Source organism: Equus caballus, chromosome 4, assembly GCF_041296265.1.
Source record: "Equus caballus isolate H_3958 breed thoroughbred chromosome 4, TB-T2T, whole genome shotgun sequence".
Taxonomy (NCBI): Eukaryota; Metazoa; Chordata; class Mammalia; order Perissodactyla; family Equidae; genus Equus; species Equus caballus.
The window spans coordinates 86,980,523-86,996,283 of record NC_091687.1 but is presented as its reverse complement, the minus strand read 5'-3'; the positions used below and the strand labels follow the sequence as shown (position 1 = coordinate 86,996,283).

The 15,761-nt window shown below is 48.7% G+C and overlaps 2 protein-coding genes across 9 annotated transcripts; one reads left to right on the top strand and one right to left on the bottom strand.

Annotated features, from left to right (window-relative positions):
* The first annotated feature begins 663 nt into the window (after positions 1–663).
* Positions 664–4,872, top strand: PAX4 (paired box 4). The gene is given in 11 exon segments (XM_023638799.2): positions 664–676; positions 1,088–1,218; positions 1,517–1,732; positions 2,051–2,126; positions 2,693–2,818; positions 3,046–3,128; positions 3,472–3,541; positions 3,941–3,996; positions 4,270–4,428; positions 4,746–4,802; positions 4,804–4,872. Coding segments are annotated over 11 exon segments (1,056 nt in total).
* A 3,304-nt stretch (positions 4,873–8,176) lies between these two features.
* FSCN3 (fascin actin-bundling protein 3) lies at positions 8,177–15,751 on the bottom strand. Of its 8 annotated transcripts, none has more exons than XR_002807575.2 (7): positions 15,396–15,718; positions 13,653–14,349; positions 13,199–13,317; positions 11,408–11,567; positions 10,754–10,924; positions 10,238–10,438; positions 8,177–8,355 (listed from the first exon to the last, which is right to left on the bottom strand). XR_002807575.2 is itself a non-coding variant. In XM_001502558.5 (7 exons), exons 1-6 carry the CDS (start codon positions 15,537–15,539, stop codon positions 10,238–10,240), a joined length of 1,497 nt encoding a protein of 498 aa, XP_001502608.1. In that variant the 5' UTR covers positions 15,540–15,751; the 3' UTR covers positions 8,177–8,355. The 8 variants fall into 8 exon arrangements, 4 of the variants coding, with proteins under 4 accessions (XP_001502608.1, XP_005609406.1, XP_014594671.1 ...); XR_002807576.2 differs by having other exon boundaries at positions 8,177–8,435; positions 15,396–15,700; XR_011437980.1 differs by lacking the exon at positions 15,396–15,718 and adding an exon at positions 14,793–15,099.
* Between the last annotated feature and the right edge of the window lie 10 nt (positions 15,752–15,761).

Here is a 15,761-nt window from a genome sequence, read left to right as displayed (position 1 = left end):
CTTTGGAGAACCTAACCTCAGGAGTTCCCTGATAATAGTGAAGCCAGAGCCTTGAACTTGGGGACCTCAGGGTCTCCAGCCTCCCACCAGGGCAATTGGGATCCTTGGTCACTGATGCCTCCCCTGGCTGGGAAGAACATCCTAAGTTTTGGGTGTGGACCCTATTGAGTCTGAACTTAGGAGGCAGGAGTCCCAGCCCACATGCATCCCCCAGGGCTGAGAAGGCTTTTGAGGGGCCAGAGATGACCGTTGTCCATTCGGAAAAGGGAAAGCCTCAGCATCTGGAGGCATCATCTCTTTCCACCTCCCTGACCTCTTGGAACAGACGCGTGAGAGAGGAGAGCCCTGCCACCCTCCCAGGCTCTTACAGGATGTCCAGAAAGATCCAGTCCTCTGCTGGCCAAATGATGTTTTAGTTCATCACAGAAGGGCTTAAGTAAAGAGATTTGAATTTTCTCAGCAAACCTACTGGCAAACTTTAGAAACCTGACCCTTTATCACAAAACACTACCTCCCAGGACCATTCCAAACAAGAAATTTCATCCAAATAATCCCCGATTATTGCAGGCCCAGCTCCAAGACCAAAGAAGGAGCTCCTAGGAGGAGCTACCCTCCCCAGTCTGTCCAGTTTCTGCCCTTCTGTGAGGAGGCTCAGCCAGGAGCATGCCGCATGATGGTGAGATGAATGGGGGAAGTAGGAAGAACAGGGTGGCGTGAAGGGAGGGAATATTTCAGGGCTCTGCTTCTATCAGCATGGTTCCATCTGCCCTTGGCCAGAGTTCTGTGGGAGCTTTGTCCAGTCACTCCCTCCCTGCTCCACCCTTTTCCCTTAGATCAGGAGGGTGAGAGCATATGGCCATTATAGCCATGGAGCAAAGACTCACCCATGAGCCAGCTCCCAAAGAAAGTGGCATTTGGGGACCCTGGGAGCAGAAGGGCAGCAGTCCGCTGGGGGGAGGTCTTTCTCTATGGTGGGAAACCAAGCTTGAGGGGACTGAGTAACCCTCTCCCAGAAGGGTCCTCCATGCCACAGGTCGGCTGAGGAGAGGAGAGATGTGGTGTGTAGATACCTCCTTTTCATGCCCAGGGATCAGCAGTGTCAATCAGCTGGGGGGGCTCTTTGTGAATGGTCGGCCCCTGCCCCTGGACACCCGGCAGCAGATTGTGCGGCTAGCTGTTGGCGGGATGCGGCCCTGCGACATCTCACGGAGCCTTAAGGTAGTGTTCTGGGACTTTCACCCAGTGAGGGAGAAAGGAGCAGGGAGAAGGGGCCCCTCTTAAGGCAAGAGTCTGGGACTGGTGCAGACTTGGAGGGCCTTTGGACTTGAGCTACTCCCTAGAAGATCCTCTTGGGGGCTGGGATGGGGAGCTTCAGGCACCTAAAGGTAAGGCTGGACCCTCGACTCTGTAGCCTGGTCCAGTAAGTCTCACTTTGCCTTGTAGCCTCCTTCTGTCCCAGGGACACTAACCCTCTGCCCATCATGCCTTACCTGTCCCTGCTTCTCACTTGACCCAGGTATCCAATGGCTGTGTGAGCAAGATCCTAGGGCGTTACTACCGCACAGGTATCTTGGAGCCCAAGGGGATTGGGGGAAGCAAGCCACGTCTGGCCACACCCGCTGTGGTGGCTCGAATTGCCCAGCTGAAGGGTGAGTGCCCGGCCCTCTTTGCCTGGGAGATCCAACGCCAGCTCTGTGCTGAGGGGCTTTGTACCCAGGACAAGACTCCTAGTGTAAGTGCCCTCCCCTCCCTGCACCGAGACTGGCAAACAGGCTGTCTAGGGAGAAGATCCCTTCTTACTCGGCAATGAGGACATCCCAGGCTGGGTGGCGGGGCTCCTGGACTCTCTTCTGACACATAAGTTTCTCTTCTGAGAAATGGTGGTGGTGGGACAGGTCAGGAGAAGAAAGCATGGGGACACAGAAGAGGCTGCCCTTGGGAACGTGTGCCGGCGGGGACGGAAGGAGAGAAAGGATATTGGGGAAATATCCTCAGGATGCATCCCTGGGTCTGTGCACCATCTCCCCATTCAACATCCCGACACCCCCAGGTCTCCTCCATCAATCGGGTCCTGCGGGCACTACAGGAGGACCAGAGACTGCCTTGGGCACAGCTCAGGTTGCCAGGTAGGTCTTGGAGCTGCCCTCAGGGATAATCAGAGCCAAACCAAAGCATTTTACAGTTCTCAAAGCCCATTCTTGTTCTTTCTTGGATCACTCTCACAACAAGACAATAAGGAGGGCCTGTCAGGGAGTCTTCCCTCTCCTGGAGGAAGAAAATTGAGACTCAGTCAAGGGAAGTGACTTATACCAGCTAGTTGTTGGCAGGTCCTGGAACAGAACCCAGGTCCCCTAGCCCCTAGGTTCACAGGATCTGTGGAGGAAGAGGCAGGACTGGGTCTTCCACCCCCTCCCTCTGCCACATACACAGCTTTGCAGGACATCCTTCATGCTCTATGGGGTCATGCAAACTTGGACTAGCCTTGCTGCTGTTTCCCCCAAGATGGTATTGAGCACACTTCCCACCAAGTGCCCCTGTAGCGACCTCCAAGGAACTATGAATACCCCACCAGGTCAGCTCTGCTCTTACACCCATGCTGTCCCCAGTCCACAGCCCCAGGGACTCAGAGACCCCATCTGACCAGAGGAATCACCATCACAAACCTCTCACAAGCCTTTGTCCCCCTTTGCAGCTGTTTTGGCTCCAGTTCCTCGTACTCCCCACGGTGGCTCTGAGGCTCCCCGGGGTCTCCACCCAGGGACTGGCCACCGGAATCGGACTATCTTCTCCCCAGGCCAAGCTGAGGCTCTGGAGAAAGGTGCCAGGGCTAGAGTGGACAGTGGGTCAGAGGGTGCTCAATGTGACACATGGAGGCAGCACCCTGAGGCCGGGTGGCAAAGGCTGAGAGGTGGAGGCTGTGGGTGGCCCTGCCTTGGGGAGGAGGGTAGATTAGGGTCGTAGCAGGTGGGGAGTGGAGCCAGAAGGCAAGAGACATGCCCTGCTCCTCTCCCCACGCCCTTGCCATGTGAACCTTGATCTCTGCAGAGTTCCAGCGTGGGCAGTATCCTGATTCAGTGGCCCGTGGAAAGCTGGCTGCTGCCACCTCTCTGCCTGAGGACACAGTGAGGGTGAGTGAGCCCTGCCACATGGTATGTACAAACTACAAGGAGAAAGAGTCTGCTTCTAGGGCTTTGGGTTCCAGTGAGGTAGAGAAGGGGGCAAGAGGTAGAAAGAGATTTGTTTGGAGCAGAAATCAGAGACAAGACCCTCCTTGTTCCCCTTGCTGATAGCTCTTCTCTCCTCCTCACTCCAAGCCTTTGAGTTGAGGAAGACAGCAGAGGCCAGACTATGGAGGGAGAACGTCAGGTGTCAGGAAGGGTCTGTGCTCTGAGTCCAGGCCAGGAACTCATGGTGAGAGTAGCAGGTGCCACGCAACAGAGAGCACAGCCAGGTCTTTCTGCCCTCCCTCAGGTCTGGTTTTCCAACCGAAGAGCCAAATGGCGCCGACAAGAGAAGCTCAAGTGGGAAATGCAACTCTCAGGTGATTTCTCTGCACATCCATCCAGCCACTCATCTACCTTCCCAGTCACCCACCCACCTATCCATCCACCCATCCATCCATCCACCCCATCCATCCCCAAACAATTGCTTGGCACCTCCCGTGTGCCAGGCCCTGTATTAGATGCTGGGCACACACAGTCCCTACTCTTAAGGGCTGCACTGTCCCAGATTTACCCTCCCTGGGATTTAATCCTTCTTTCCCAGGCTCCCAAGGTCCTACCTTGGGGAGGAGGGCAGTTTAAGGTTGTAGCATCCATCTTCTCTCACTCCCACCCCCCGAAGTTGCTGCCTTTCCTAGAACCCCCTTGCCTTTCATTGCCACTTCCCGCTCCCTGGACCCCTGTTCTTCCCTTTGAGTGGATCCACCCTCCCCTTGTAGGTGCTTCCCAGGGTCTGACGTTAGCAAGTGCTTCCCCAGGGATCGTCTCTGCACAGGTATCCAGGAAGAGAGAAAAGTCTGTGAACTGGGAGGACTGAAGGGCTCACTGCTTCTCCCATTTGCAGTGAAGGCTCAGCTGGAGTTCACGACTCCCCTGGGCCCCGATAGTGCACACTTCCAGAAAGTGCCATCCTCATAGTCTACCATGTAAATGGTGCCCTCTGGAGTTGTATAGGATACAGCCTGGCGGGCGGGCAGCCCTGGGGTCCCAGTCCTGCTAAACAGGAAGTATCACTGGCAGCTGGGGGGTCTCTTCTTGCTTTTTCTAGCAGTCCCCTGGCAGTATGCCCACAGCAGCCCTGCCTGCCCTGGAATCCTTGGGTCCCTCCTGCTGTCAGCTGTGCTGGGGGACAGCATCAGAGAGGCATCTGAGTGACACCCCACCCCAAGCCTGTCTCAAGCCCTGCTGGGGTAAGAATCCAGGCCAGGCCTCATTCCTGCAGGGTGTGGGGAGGGCTAACTGATTCCTTGACCCACAGCAGGGCATGGATCTCTGGCCAGGGTCATCCAAAGAAACTTGATATAGCTTTCCTCATTCCCACAAAGTTGGGGAGACTAGTACCCCCTGAGTCTATAGTACCACTGATAGTGTAGCAGGAAAAGGGGGTGCGATTGGAATTTGAGTATATATATCTATGGTAGAGGACTGAAGTCTGCCCCTCTCTCCATCAGGGACTTTGAGGGGTGGCGTTGCAGCAACAAGCTCACCTTCTCTTCGTCCCTGCAGGCTACCTGCCCCCTACAGCCGAGCTGCCTGGATTCAGCACTACCTTGCCATCCTTGCCCCTCCTGCCACTGCCCTCGTCGCCGGTCTTGGTGCCCCTCAGGCCTTGCTCTGGCCTGGCTCCCCACAACTGCAAGGCCTGGAATGAGGGAGGAGGCCCAGAGTGGAAAGGAGATGGGGCAGGAAGGATCTGATACCGTCCTGTTTGAGCAGATCATTGCTCCTCCTCTTTCCTGCATCTCTTCCTCATCTGTGGACCTTGCTTGGCCCTGCCCTGTTGCCCCTCCTAAGCCTCCTGACAGGAGGCACTGGAGAAGCCATGCCCACCTTCTTACACTTTTCTTAAAAGGCCTCCACTTGTCAGTAATAAAAACATTTTTTTAACTAGCAGTAGTTCCTGTTGTACATCATGTTTTTCCCATGAGCACTCATACTCCCATCTCTACATTTAGTAATTATATACAATTTGCCCTATTTAGTCTATTTATCTATGGAACTATGCATGTATATATCCATCATTTATCTATTTAATGTATCTATTTATGTGTCTGTAACTATATATGTAAGTATCCCATCTATCTAATTTATGCATCTATGTATGTATGTTTCTACATATGAATGTATGTATTTATGTATCTATCTTGGTATTTGGCTGCTCATATCCCCACACAGGTGCACACATACACTCACACTGACAGTATGTCATGGCATGTCACCCCTAAGTCTTCCAGCATGGATCTCCAAAAAATAAGGATCTTTTCTTACATAATGACAACACCATTATCACATCTGAGAAAATTTACAATAATTCTTTCATGTAAGAAAACAGACTTTAGTTCCTTAATTGCATATGTACTTTTTGCATAGCAGCAAACAGAGTGGAAATGCCATCTTTCACATTCTGCTTGTCCCTTTATACATGCTCCTGGGCATGTCTGCTTGCTGCTCCTTGGCATTAAGTTCCAAACCCTCTCAATGTTGTCTCTCTGCAGAGAAATCTCTAGGCTCCTCCTGGGAAGCCTTGGGATGTAGGGAAAGAGAGGAACATGGGGAAAAGGGGTGGAGAAGGGGATATTTGGGATGGAGGGTGGGCTTCTCCCTCCAAATTCTCTTTTTTTTTTTTGAAAAATGTTTTCTCCCTTCACTGAGGGGTCTTGTTTTCCTTTTTCCTTTTTTTTTTTTTTTTTTTTTTTTTTTTTGCAGGGAAAGATTCACCCTAAGTTAACATCTGTTGCCAAGCTTCCTCCTTTTTTTCCTCCCCAAAGTCCCAGTACATAGTTGTGTATAATCGTAAGTTCTTCTGGTTCTTCTCTGTGAGCTGCCACCACAGCAAGGCTACTGATAGACCAGTGGTGTGGTTCTGTGCCCAGAAACCAAACTCGGGTTGCCAAAGCAGAGCATGCCAAACTTTAACCCCTAGCCCACCAGTGCTGGCTCAAATTCTTCCCCTTTTGAATGGCAGAGGATGGAATGATGATGGTGAAACAGAGCAGGGTAGGGGGGAGTGGGGCCATGTTTGTTTACTCCCATCTGGGACAGGCACTGGTCCAGAAGTTGTCCTTCAAGAGGTCTCTTTATCATCAAATACTCCACAGCTGTGCTGTTCAATAAGTGGCCACCAACCACATTTGGTTATTTAAATGTAATTAAAATGAATAATTAAGCTCTTTACTGAAATTAAAATGAACAATTAAGCCACATATCAAATGCCCAACAGTTCCTTGTGGCCTACGGCTACTGTATTGGACATTAAACATTAGCACAAAAAGTTCTATGGGACAGCACAGCTCTAGAATGAAATTCCAAGGGTAACAGAGCACACTCTACCACTTCTCTGCCTTCTCTACCCTCAAGCTGGAGGCCACGCTGGACACACTGCCCAGAGAAACGGGTGAGGTTTGTGGGGTGACAATCTGCACAGCACAGTGTGAGAATAAGCCGTTCACTTCAGCAGCAGGACTGACGTCAGCAACAGAAGGAGCTGTCAGCTGAGGCTCCATGGCTGAGCATATTCAAGTGGAGGATGGATGGCCATTTGTGGGGAACGAGGCATAAGAGTGTGTGTGTGTGCATGTGTGTGTGTGCATGTGTGTGTGTTTCTGGGCACATGCATGCCCATGTATCTGAGGGTGTATACATGTTTATGAAATGCTGAGAGGAGATTCTGCATTAAATGACCTCCAAGGTCCTATCTTTCTGAAGAATATATTCCACTCCACATCTTTGGCTTGTTCTTAGTGTTCTTTAGAAAAAGAGATGCCCTGGTCTCTAGCGTTCTCAATCTTTAATTATTAGATTAAAATTTTTATTAAATTCTTTTATATCTCTTGAGGAGAAACATATTTACAAAAACTTGAAGTCATTTTCCTCTATCCGGACAGAATCTTTCTCATGTTCTGGTTTCAGCTTCTCTTCTCAATGGACTTAAAAACCAGGCACTCATTACGGATGGTGCAATTTTCCCAAAGGGGAGATCAGGAATCACTGTTGGTATTTGAGAACATTTAAGGAGGCATGTGGATGCTGCTTTAAATAATATTTAGTCAGAAATGAGAAAATTATTCTCTTTTCAACTCCCTTTCAATGCTGATTGCATCAAAGAGAAAGTTTTCATTTTGGTCCTAGTCTTTAGTGCCTCTGTAACAGTTGTTAACCTTCTTTGTAACATAGGGAAAGGGAGCCTCCGGATCTGATCCTTGGGCAGGCAAGGGAAATCTAAGTTGGATTTGATAACATCACTTTGTTTTTATTGTATTTATTTTTATGGTCATTTTCTATTTATGGCAAGTGATTCTGGTCTTCCAACTTATGATAGTGATTAAAATATTCCTTTCTAAGTAAATATACTTAGGAGTCTATGTCAATAAAAACGTTAATAGGGCAGAGGGTAGATAAAGGTCAAACTCATGAAGATAGTGCAAGAATGACAGTCATTTTGGAAGCTCTGTTTTGATGGAAAGAGTAGTGGACAATAAAGTCCACTCTAATTGAAGAATTGAGTCAGAGGTCCCAGGCATGGGACCTTGGGCAAATTATCTCAGCTCCCTGTAAAAGGTGGGCAGGGATGGGGAAAGTACCTGTCATGCTCAACTGACTGGATCAAAGATAACGATAAGGTGGGATGACTGGGAAACTTTGGGGGTGTGGTGGTGAAGGGGCGGGCTGTATAGGCATAAGGTGTTATTATCACCATTACCCTCTGCCCATAGGATTAATAATGCTTCATTCTTTCTAAACCTAGAGGACGTCTAGTCACACCTGCATTCTGAGTCCTTCAGGGCAAGGCTGGCTCCTTACGGGAAAAGTCTAGTGGTTCTGGTAGGGACGGGGAGGATCATTGGAAGAAGTGGTTACCATTTGGTCTCTCCTCTTCTGGAGAGAACTTGGAGTGGCCTGGGGCCTCCACCCACGTCCAGACCCCTACTCTGTACTGAGTCAGACACACACCAGGATTTTGGGGGTGGCCTTTTGTGATGTATTGTTGCTCAAAACAGGTGTTTTGCTAAACTGGGGAGGAAAAGTTGTGTAACAGATATTCTTCTCACGGATCTTGACTCTGGGGTTCCTGTTCTGTTTAGTGTAGTAGTTTCTCCTGGAGAATTTGGATTTTTGTAGGTGGCATCCCATTGGCCTGGGGAGGGAAGGGGAAATAGAAACCCTCAGTCAGTCATTTCCTGAACTCTGGCTTTTAGGAGAAAAGCTGGTAAGATCCTGTGGGAAAAGAGAGAATAAAGCGATTTGTCCCATTCTTGGTGAAAGATCACATAGACATATGTGAAGTTAATTTATAGGAAAAGGCAGTAGAAATTCTTTTTAAAAATTAAATTAATGGCGCAAAAAATACCATCAGAGTTCATAGGGAGACTGAAGTGAACAGGTAAGATATACTAAGAATTCACACTGGATTGGGGAGGACTTCTGATAGAGCGAGCGAGTGCTAGGTACCAGGCTGTTCACTAAGCATTTTACAATCATTATCTCATGGAACGCAACAATTCTATGAGACAAAGACTATAGTCTCATTTCACCCATGAGAAATGGGCTTTGAGAGGTTAATTTTCCCAGGGTCAAACAACAAGTTTAACTGATAAAAATCTAACTAGAACCCAGTGCTGAGTCCAGAAATGAGCTCTTAACCACTATGATACACTGTCTACTAGAATGTCAGGCCTGGAAGGAGCTATGAAATCTAGTTCAATCCAAAACTCTTCAGGTAATAGCTAAGAAAACAGATCCCAATGGGAATTTCATTTTATTTTTTCTCAGTTTGGCCATAGTAAAGGGTTTGTGTAGAAAACTGGTAGAAAATGGAGGAAAGGAGTGAACATATGTTGGGGGTCTGTATCTAGATTCATATTGTCATTTAACCTTCACATCACCCTATGAGGTAGATATTATTCCCATTTTACAGATAAGGAAACCAAGGTCGAGAAACATTAAAGCAATTTCCCCAAGGTTCCAGAGCTGGTAAGGACCAAGCCTTAATAGCTCTTGGTTCCAGGTCTACATAATATCAAACTGAACCTCTTTCTACAACATACTGTGACTTTACAAGCCAGGAAAGCGAGGTGGATTGTGAAGGGACAGGGCTAAGAGTAGTGACGTACCATGAAGAGTTGTGACCAGGAAACGATGGAATGGAGGCAGCATTTTAGGAAAGCGAACACGGAACTTGGCATGGAGAGGAGATTTGGTGGGGATGGATCTGGCAGCAGGAAGTGCTGCTGTGGAGCACTTGTTGCAGTTCAGGCTTTTGGTGAAAAGCCTGGAACCACGTGGTGGCAATGGTAATTAAGAAGGAGCAAGTATTCAAAGGGCCTTGTTAAGGAAGTACCCAAGAATTTTCAGGGTTTGGTGAAGGGAACAAATGGGAGGAAGAAGAGATGGTGCGGTGGTCTTGAGCCTGAGCATTTGAGAGGATGGCAATGCCCTAGATGGTCCTGAGGAGGGCAAGAAGAAGCACCTTTGGAGGGCAGGGTGAGGAGGCTGATTTTGAGGGGATGGCAGGACAAAGCCAAGTCAACTGTCAACTGAGAAGTTGGAAAGAGTTGAGGTTAGAGTTCAGGAGAAGGGTGAGGGCTGCAGATAAATATCTGGGAGCCATCAACACTCCAGGGATCCAGGGGTGTAGGGATAGAAAGTGCACAGGGTAGAAAGCATATCCTCATACCTGTCGTCCTTAAAAATGGGGCAAAACTCTGCTCTTAATGAAGAGAGATACATGAACACACCTCATCCTGTCCCCTGCAGGCTTGCTTGCAAGTACATGGGTCAGTGTCAGCATAGTAGTGAGAAATCTAGATCTGATTTCCCCTCCTCTCTCTGGCAAGTCTAGGTTTAGAAGCCCTGACAGGAAAGGCATAGATTTGGAATAAATGTCTGGAGTTGATCAAATTGTGGGACAGAAGTCAGCCTGGGGGTGCATTCTGGTCTTACTCTCACATGCCTCCCTTCTTCTCTTGCCTCTCAGTTCCTGCTCCCCTACCCTCAGGTCCTTACCCACTTTACCTTACCTAAAATTCCCAAATACACTCTTTGGTAATGTCTTCGCTGTCTGCCAACAGGGTGCCGCTTCGGTCAGATCGCATGTAGAAGCCATTGGGTGCCAGCACCGTGAGCAAGTTGCTACCCTGAAGCTCTATACAGAAGTTGAGGGCGAACTTTCCCCAAGGGCGAAAGGTGCCAAAGGATGTTATTGACCAGAAGGATCCGCCCTGTGCTGGGGAAGGAAGAACTCAGGTCAGTGGGCCATTTGGGAGGGCAGTCCTCCTGCAGTGCAGCCTCTGAGGAGGCTCCCAGGAGGCATGCCAACACTCCCTGACTGCCCACCCTGCCTATGTTGCCAGGTCTCTCTATGGAAATGCAGGAGGGCTGGTTTCTGTTCTGCCAACCCACTCTGGGGGCCTTGAAGTACGAAAACAAACAGAAATTCTGTTTTTCCTTTTATGATGAGCAGGCCCTGAAGTCTGAGTTAGGGCTACAGCGGGGCTAGACTGTGAATCCAGGGATGAGGAAGAGGAACTACTCACCCTGGAAGTGGTAGATGCCCTGGCGGCAGGGCAGCAGGTGAATGCAGTCAGGTTGATCCATATTGCACTGCATGAGGTCACATTCTGACGAGGTGCCCACATACCCATATCGACCACGCAATGCGATGAAGGGACGGTTGGCTAACAGAACCCCAAATTCCTCATTTGGGCCTGAAAGAAATAGGAAAGAGTTATTGGATAGGCTGCCTCTAAGTGCTTTCCCGGATGGGAGTAGGAAGGGGGACACTAATCACATGATATTGTCAGTGTTGCCAATATTTGTGTTGTCAATATTTTACTATTTAGTGAACACGTACTATATGCCAGGTCTTATGCTAGGAGCTTGTGAAGCACTTAGTACAGGAGCCCAAGAAATTTTAATATTCTTCCTTCCTTTGAGATGTTTGAATCTATTTAATCCTCACAATAATCCTGTGAGGCAGGCTGGTTGGATATTACCTCCATTTATAATGGAGACAATGAAACTGAGGCCCAAAGATGTTTGCCCAAGTGATGACAAAAATTCAGTGGCTCAGCAAGCATACAGACACAAATCTTCTGACCCCAACACCAGTGCTCTTTCTATCACACCCCAGCTCCCTCTAAAATTATCTGAGACTTGGAATAAGCAGGCAGGACGGCTGCTTGGCTCACCTGGAACGGTGGCATTGGCCATGAGCAGGCCATTGGCTACTATACCCAAGAAGCGTCCATTGGGAGACTGCAGGAAGATCTTGCCACAATTCCAGTGCATACGGAAGAAGGTGTCAGACTCCAGTGGCTGCCCATCGGCCATCACTCTCTTGTGGCGTCTCTGGAGAGAATATTGGGAACAGAGAAGGGAAGCAAGGACCAAAAATATCAGGTTTATTCTCATTGTTTTTATTCCTAAACCTTCTTTCCCACTTCCATCCACTAGCCTTCTTCATTCTCCCAGGGTATGCTTTATGCTTTCAGATCCTTTTTGGAAAACATGCTGTGGCCTCAGCTCATGCATTTCCCCAGTCTGTGCCATATCCCAGAGCCCAGTGTCCAAAAGGGGCCTGGATATCCATACAGAGAGATATGAATCTCAGCCTAGATTCTAAAATCTATGAAATGGATCATAGACATAAAAGTGAAAGCTAAACTATAAAACAACTAGAATAAAACGTAGGAGAAATTCTTTGCAACTTTGGAGTAGGCAATGATTTCTTGGGACAAAAAAACTAACCATTTATAAAATGGGAAAATTGGACTTCACCAAAATTAAAAACTTGCTGTTCAAAAGACACTAGGAAGTAAATGAAAAGGCAAGCCACAGATTGGGAGAAATCATTTACAATACATATATTTGGCAAAACATTTGACTTTAGAACATGCAAAGAACTTTTACAACTCAATAATAAGACAAACTACCCAGTAACAAATGGGCAAAAGATTCGAACAAATACCTCACAGAGAAGATATATAGCCAACAAGCACATGAGAAGATGCTCAAAATGATTAATTATAAGGGAAATGCAAATTAAAGCCATGACAAGATTCCACTACACACCCCTTAGAATGGTTAAAAAAAATTTTAAAGATTAAAAAGACAAGTATTGGTGAGGATGTGGAGCAAACAGAACTCTCATACGTTACCGGCAAGGATGTAAAATAACACAGTCACTTTAGAACACTGTTTGGCATTTTCTTAAAAAGTTAAACACACATTTATCAGATGACCCAGTAATTCCACTCCTAGGTATTTGTCCAAGATAAGTGAAAATACAGGCCCACAAAAAGACTTGTACATGAATGTTTATAACAACTTTGTTCATAATAGCCCAAACTGGAAACAACTCAAGTGTTCATCAGCAAGTGATGAACAGCAAGTGATAAACAATTACGTTTTTTATGAGTAGCAATATGGACTACTACTCAGCAAAACAAGGAACGAACTACTGATACATGCAACACCATGGATGAATCTCAAAAACCTTACGCTGAGTGAAAGACGCATACATATTGTAATACCATATGATTCCACTTATATGAAATTCTAGGGTAGGCAAATGTAATCTATAGTGACAGAATACACATCAGTGGTAGTGGGGAGGGCAAGGATGGAGGGGAACTGACTGCAAAGGGTCAAGAGGGAATTTCTGTGGTGATGGAAATATTCTCTAACTTGTGATATGGTGTGGTATGATTGCACAGGTGTATACATTTGTCAAACCTTATTGCATACTTGAAATGAGTATATTTTATTGTATGTAAATTATGCCTCAATAAAGTTTTTTTTAAAAGAGGATCTTTTTGGTTGAAAATGGGCTTATTGGATGAAAATGAATGTTTATTGACAAGGGTCTCCATAGTTCACCTCACCATCTGGTCGTCTGCCTTGAAGAAGGAGACAAGTGTTTCTAGGGAGGGAGAGCTCAGGGCTTAAGGGTTCTCTTGCTCAGAAAGCCAAGGTCTTACCTGGGCTAGGTAGCAGCCATTGGCTGAACGAAGCTGCAAGTTGGGGCTGTCCTTGTCACATTCAAACTGGAACAAGGACATCTGGGTTAAGTGTTCAGACGCAGCGCACAACTCAACATCTGCAGAGGAAGAACATGTCAGAAGAAGCCCAAGTCTGGCCCCATCCTCAGTCTCAGCCCCTCCTCCACGCCTTATGGCTGAGGTTCCCTCTGCTTTCCCTCTTCAGTCTTCATCACCTTCTGTGGGACAGAGTAGCCTGGAGAAGGCCCAGGCCACTTTCCCCTAAAGACCATGCTGTTGCTTTATCACCCTTCTCCATGGCACAAGAGATTCTCTTTGAACCCCAGGATCTGGCTTAGCAGGTTCAAAAATCCTTGCTGATCCCAAACACATTTTCCTCTTTCCTGCAGCCAGCCCTCCCTCCTTCCATGGCTTTGTTGGACCCAGTACTTGCCATAGATGACAGAGAGGAACTTGTGGGCCTTTGACCTGAGGCTGACCCAGGTTGGGCAGCGCTGTAGGATGAACCACTCCTCTCCCCTGTGCGGACTGGAGCCCAAGCCCAGGAGCAGACGTGTGCCTTGTGGATACAACATGCCTCCTTCTCCATCGCTCAGTGCTACGAGTCCGCCAGGCCGTACTTGCATATGAAAAGCTGTCTGTGTTGAGGGTTGGGAGACCAGCCGGTCTAAGTGGGACAAGAAGGAGTGTGTAGAGGTCTCCAGGTGGTAGCATCCATCTTGGAAATGCAACAGAAAGCCACATTCCTTCAGGCAGGGAACTGGTGCATCCACCCAGACACGGCCCACACCAGGGTCAGCCCGGGCGTAGCAGTGGTTGACAGGGCTGTAGAGGATCACATGGACATGGAGGGCTGGCCGGGGGGTCCACATGTGGTAAGCTGAGAGGACTCGGGAGTTGCAGAACACGTCCTCACCATCAGACTCCAGATAACGACCACTGATTATGCACTGCAGGGTCCACTTGCCATTGCGGTGGAAACGGAGGAGGAAGCATCCGTGGTGGCTTGTCCTTGGCCGGCCATAGCACAGACTGCCATCAGCCTCGCACAGAAGGTAGAGGCCCTGCAAGCTCCTTAGTCGTACCAGAGCCTGTGTGTCATGCTCATTGCTCACCAGGATCTCCCAGGTCTGGAGGTATTGGGAGGGAAATCAGTACACATTGCTGAATGCCTAGACTGAGGAGCCCTACACCCATCAACCCTGGCATCACCACAGCACCTTCATTGAGACCAACCACCTTCCCCTCCACATCAGCCTCCCTGCTGTCAGCTCTTCAACTCTCTCATCTAACAAAATCAAAAGATCTCAGGGCACCTCCACCACTGGAACCATTGGGTTTCTCAAGACCCCAAGAGAAGTTCTAGATGCCCACTTCCTCCAGCTAACAGAAGGTAAACCTCCCTCTCTTTTCCTTGACTGCTTCCTTCAATACCTAATTTTCCAAGAGATGCTTTTGTTTAAGTCTTACTTCTCCCTTCCTCACTGTTGCGCCTGGATAGCACACTCAGCCAGCACTTCCATCCAAAAAGGCCCCTTCCCTGACATGGCAGGAGAAAAGCAAAACCTCTTACAGGCATGCCTGAGCTCCAGGGATGAGGATGGGAGCACAGACAGTCAAGATGCAATTGTCTAGTTTGGCCATGATCTACCCTGTTAGAAGCAAGAGGACCTAACTCCTGCTTCACTCCGTAGTACCATCCCAGAGGTGCCTACATCCCTCTCTAAGATGAAAACCAATGCTCCCGGGCTTCTAGAGTGCCCTATTCTCAGACTACAACCAGAACAGAAACATAGACGTTGCAGGAATTTCATTGGTCCAGCTTCCCCTGGATTTCCACAGTTCTGCCTTCCAGCCTGGGCTCTCCAACCCTCCTCTTTGTGATGACACAACCACTCTGTGTGGGATGGAGGAGGGTACGGAGCAGCCAGAGCAAGACAAGGCAGCAAGGCCAGGGCTGAGGCTTCACTTCGTGGAAGAGGTTTAGAGAAGGGGAGATGGAGCAATGGAGACTGTGAGCAAAAGCCTGGGGTAGAAGGGTCTTGTCCTGGCGGTGGCAGAGGCTAGGAAATTAGTTAGGTTGAGAGCGTACCCCTGCAGCCACCACACACACACACACACACACACACGAGCTTGGCCACTGAGAAAACTGGTTCCAATATAGACTTGCTGTTACCTGTCTCCGGCCCAAACCCTTTGCAGTAGCAGCGACTGTACTCTTATATGTCTCATAAGTGAGGTAGGACCCTGCCCAGCTGATGAGCCCAACCCTTAGGTCCTCAGGCTTGGGTCGTCTTCGTGTCCACTCTACCTCATCCATGGGGCTGGCACCACAGGTGATGACTCTGTCCGGCCCAGCCTTCCCCCCAGTGGTGAGGTTTCACAGGCCATAGGGCCTGGAATCAGGCCCACAGTACCCACCAGAAGATGTCCCCGGAGGGAACTTCCCAGGCAGAGGCTGGCCTAGGGCCCAGCACCTCTGTGACCCGGGAGCATTGTGACTGTGAGGGCTGCCTCTTATCCCACCATAGTGAGGAAAGGG

Excerpts from the sequence above, each read along its gene's own strand:
- FSCN3 (XM_001502558.5), bottom strand. The coding sequence starts at position 15,539 with ATGGATGAGGTAGAGTGGACACGAAGACGACCCAAGCCTGAGGACCTA. Across the intron at positions 14,350-15,395 it reads AGGGTTTGGGCCGGAGACAG|ACCTGGGAGATCCTGGTGAG; the intron begins GTAACAGCAAGT and ends CAATACCTCCAG. Across the intron at positions 10,925-11,407 it reads GGCCAATGCCACCGTTCCAG|GCCCAAATGAGGAATTTGGG; the intron begins GTGAGCCAAGCA and ends TATTTCTTTCAG.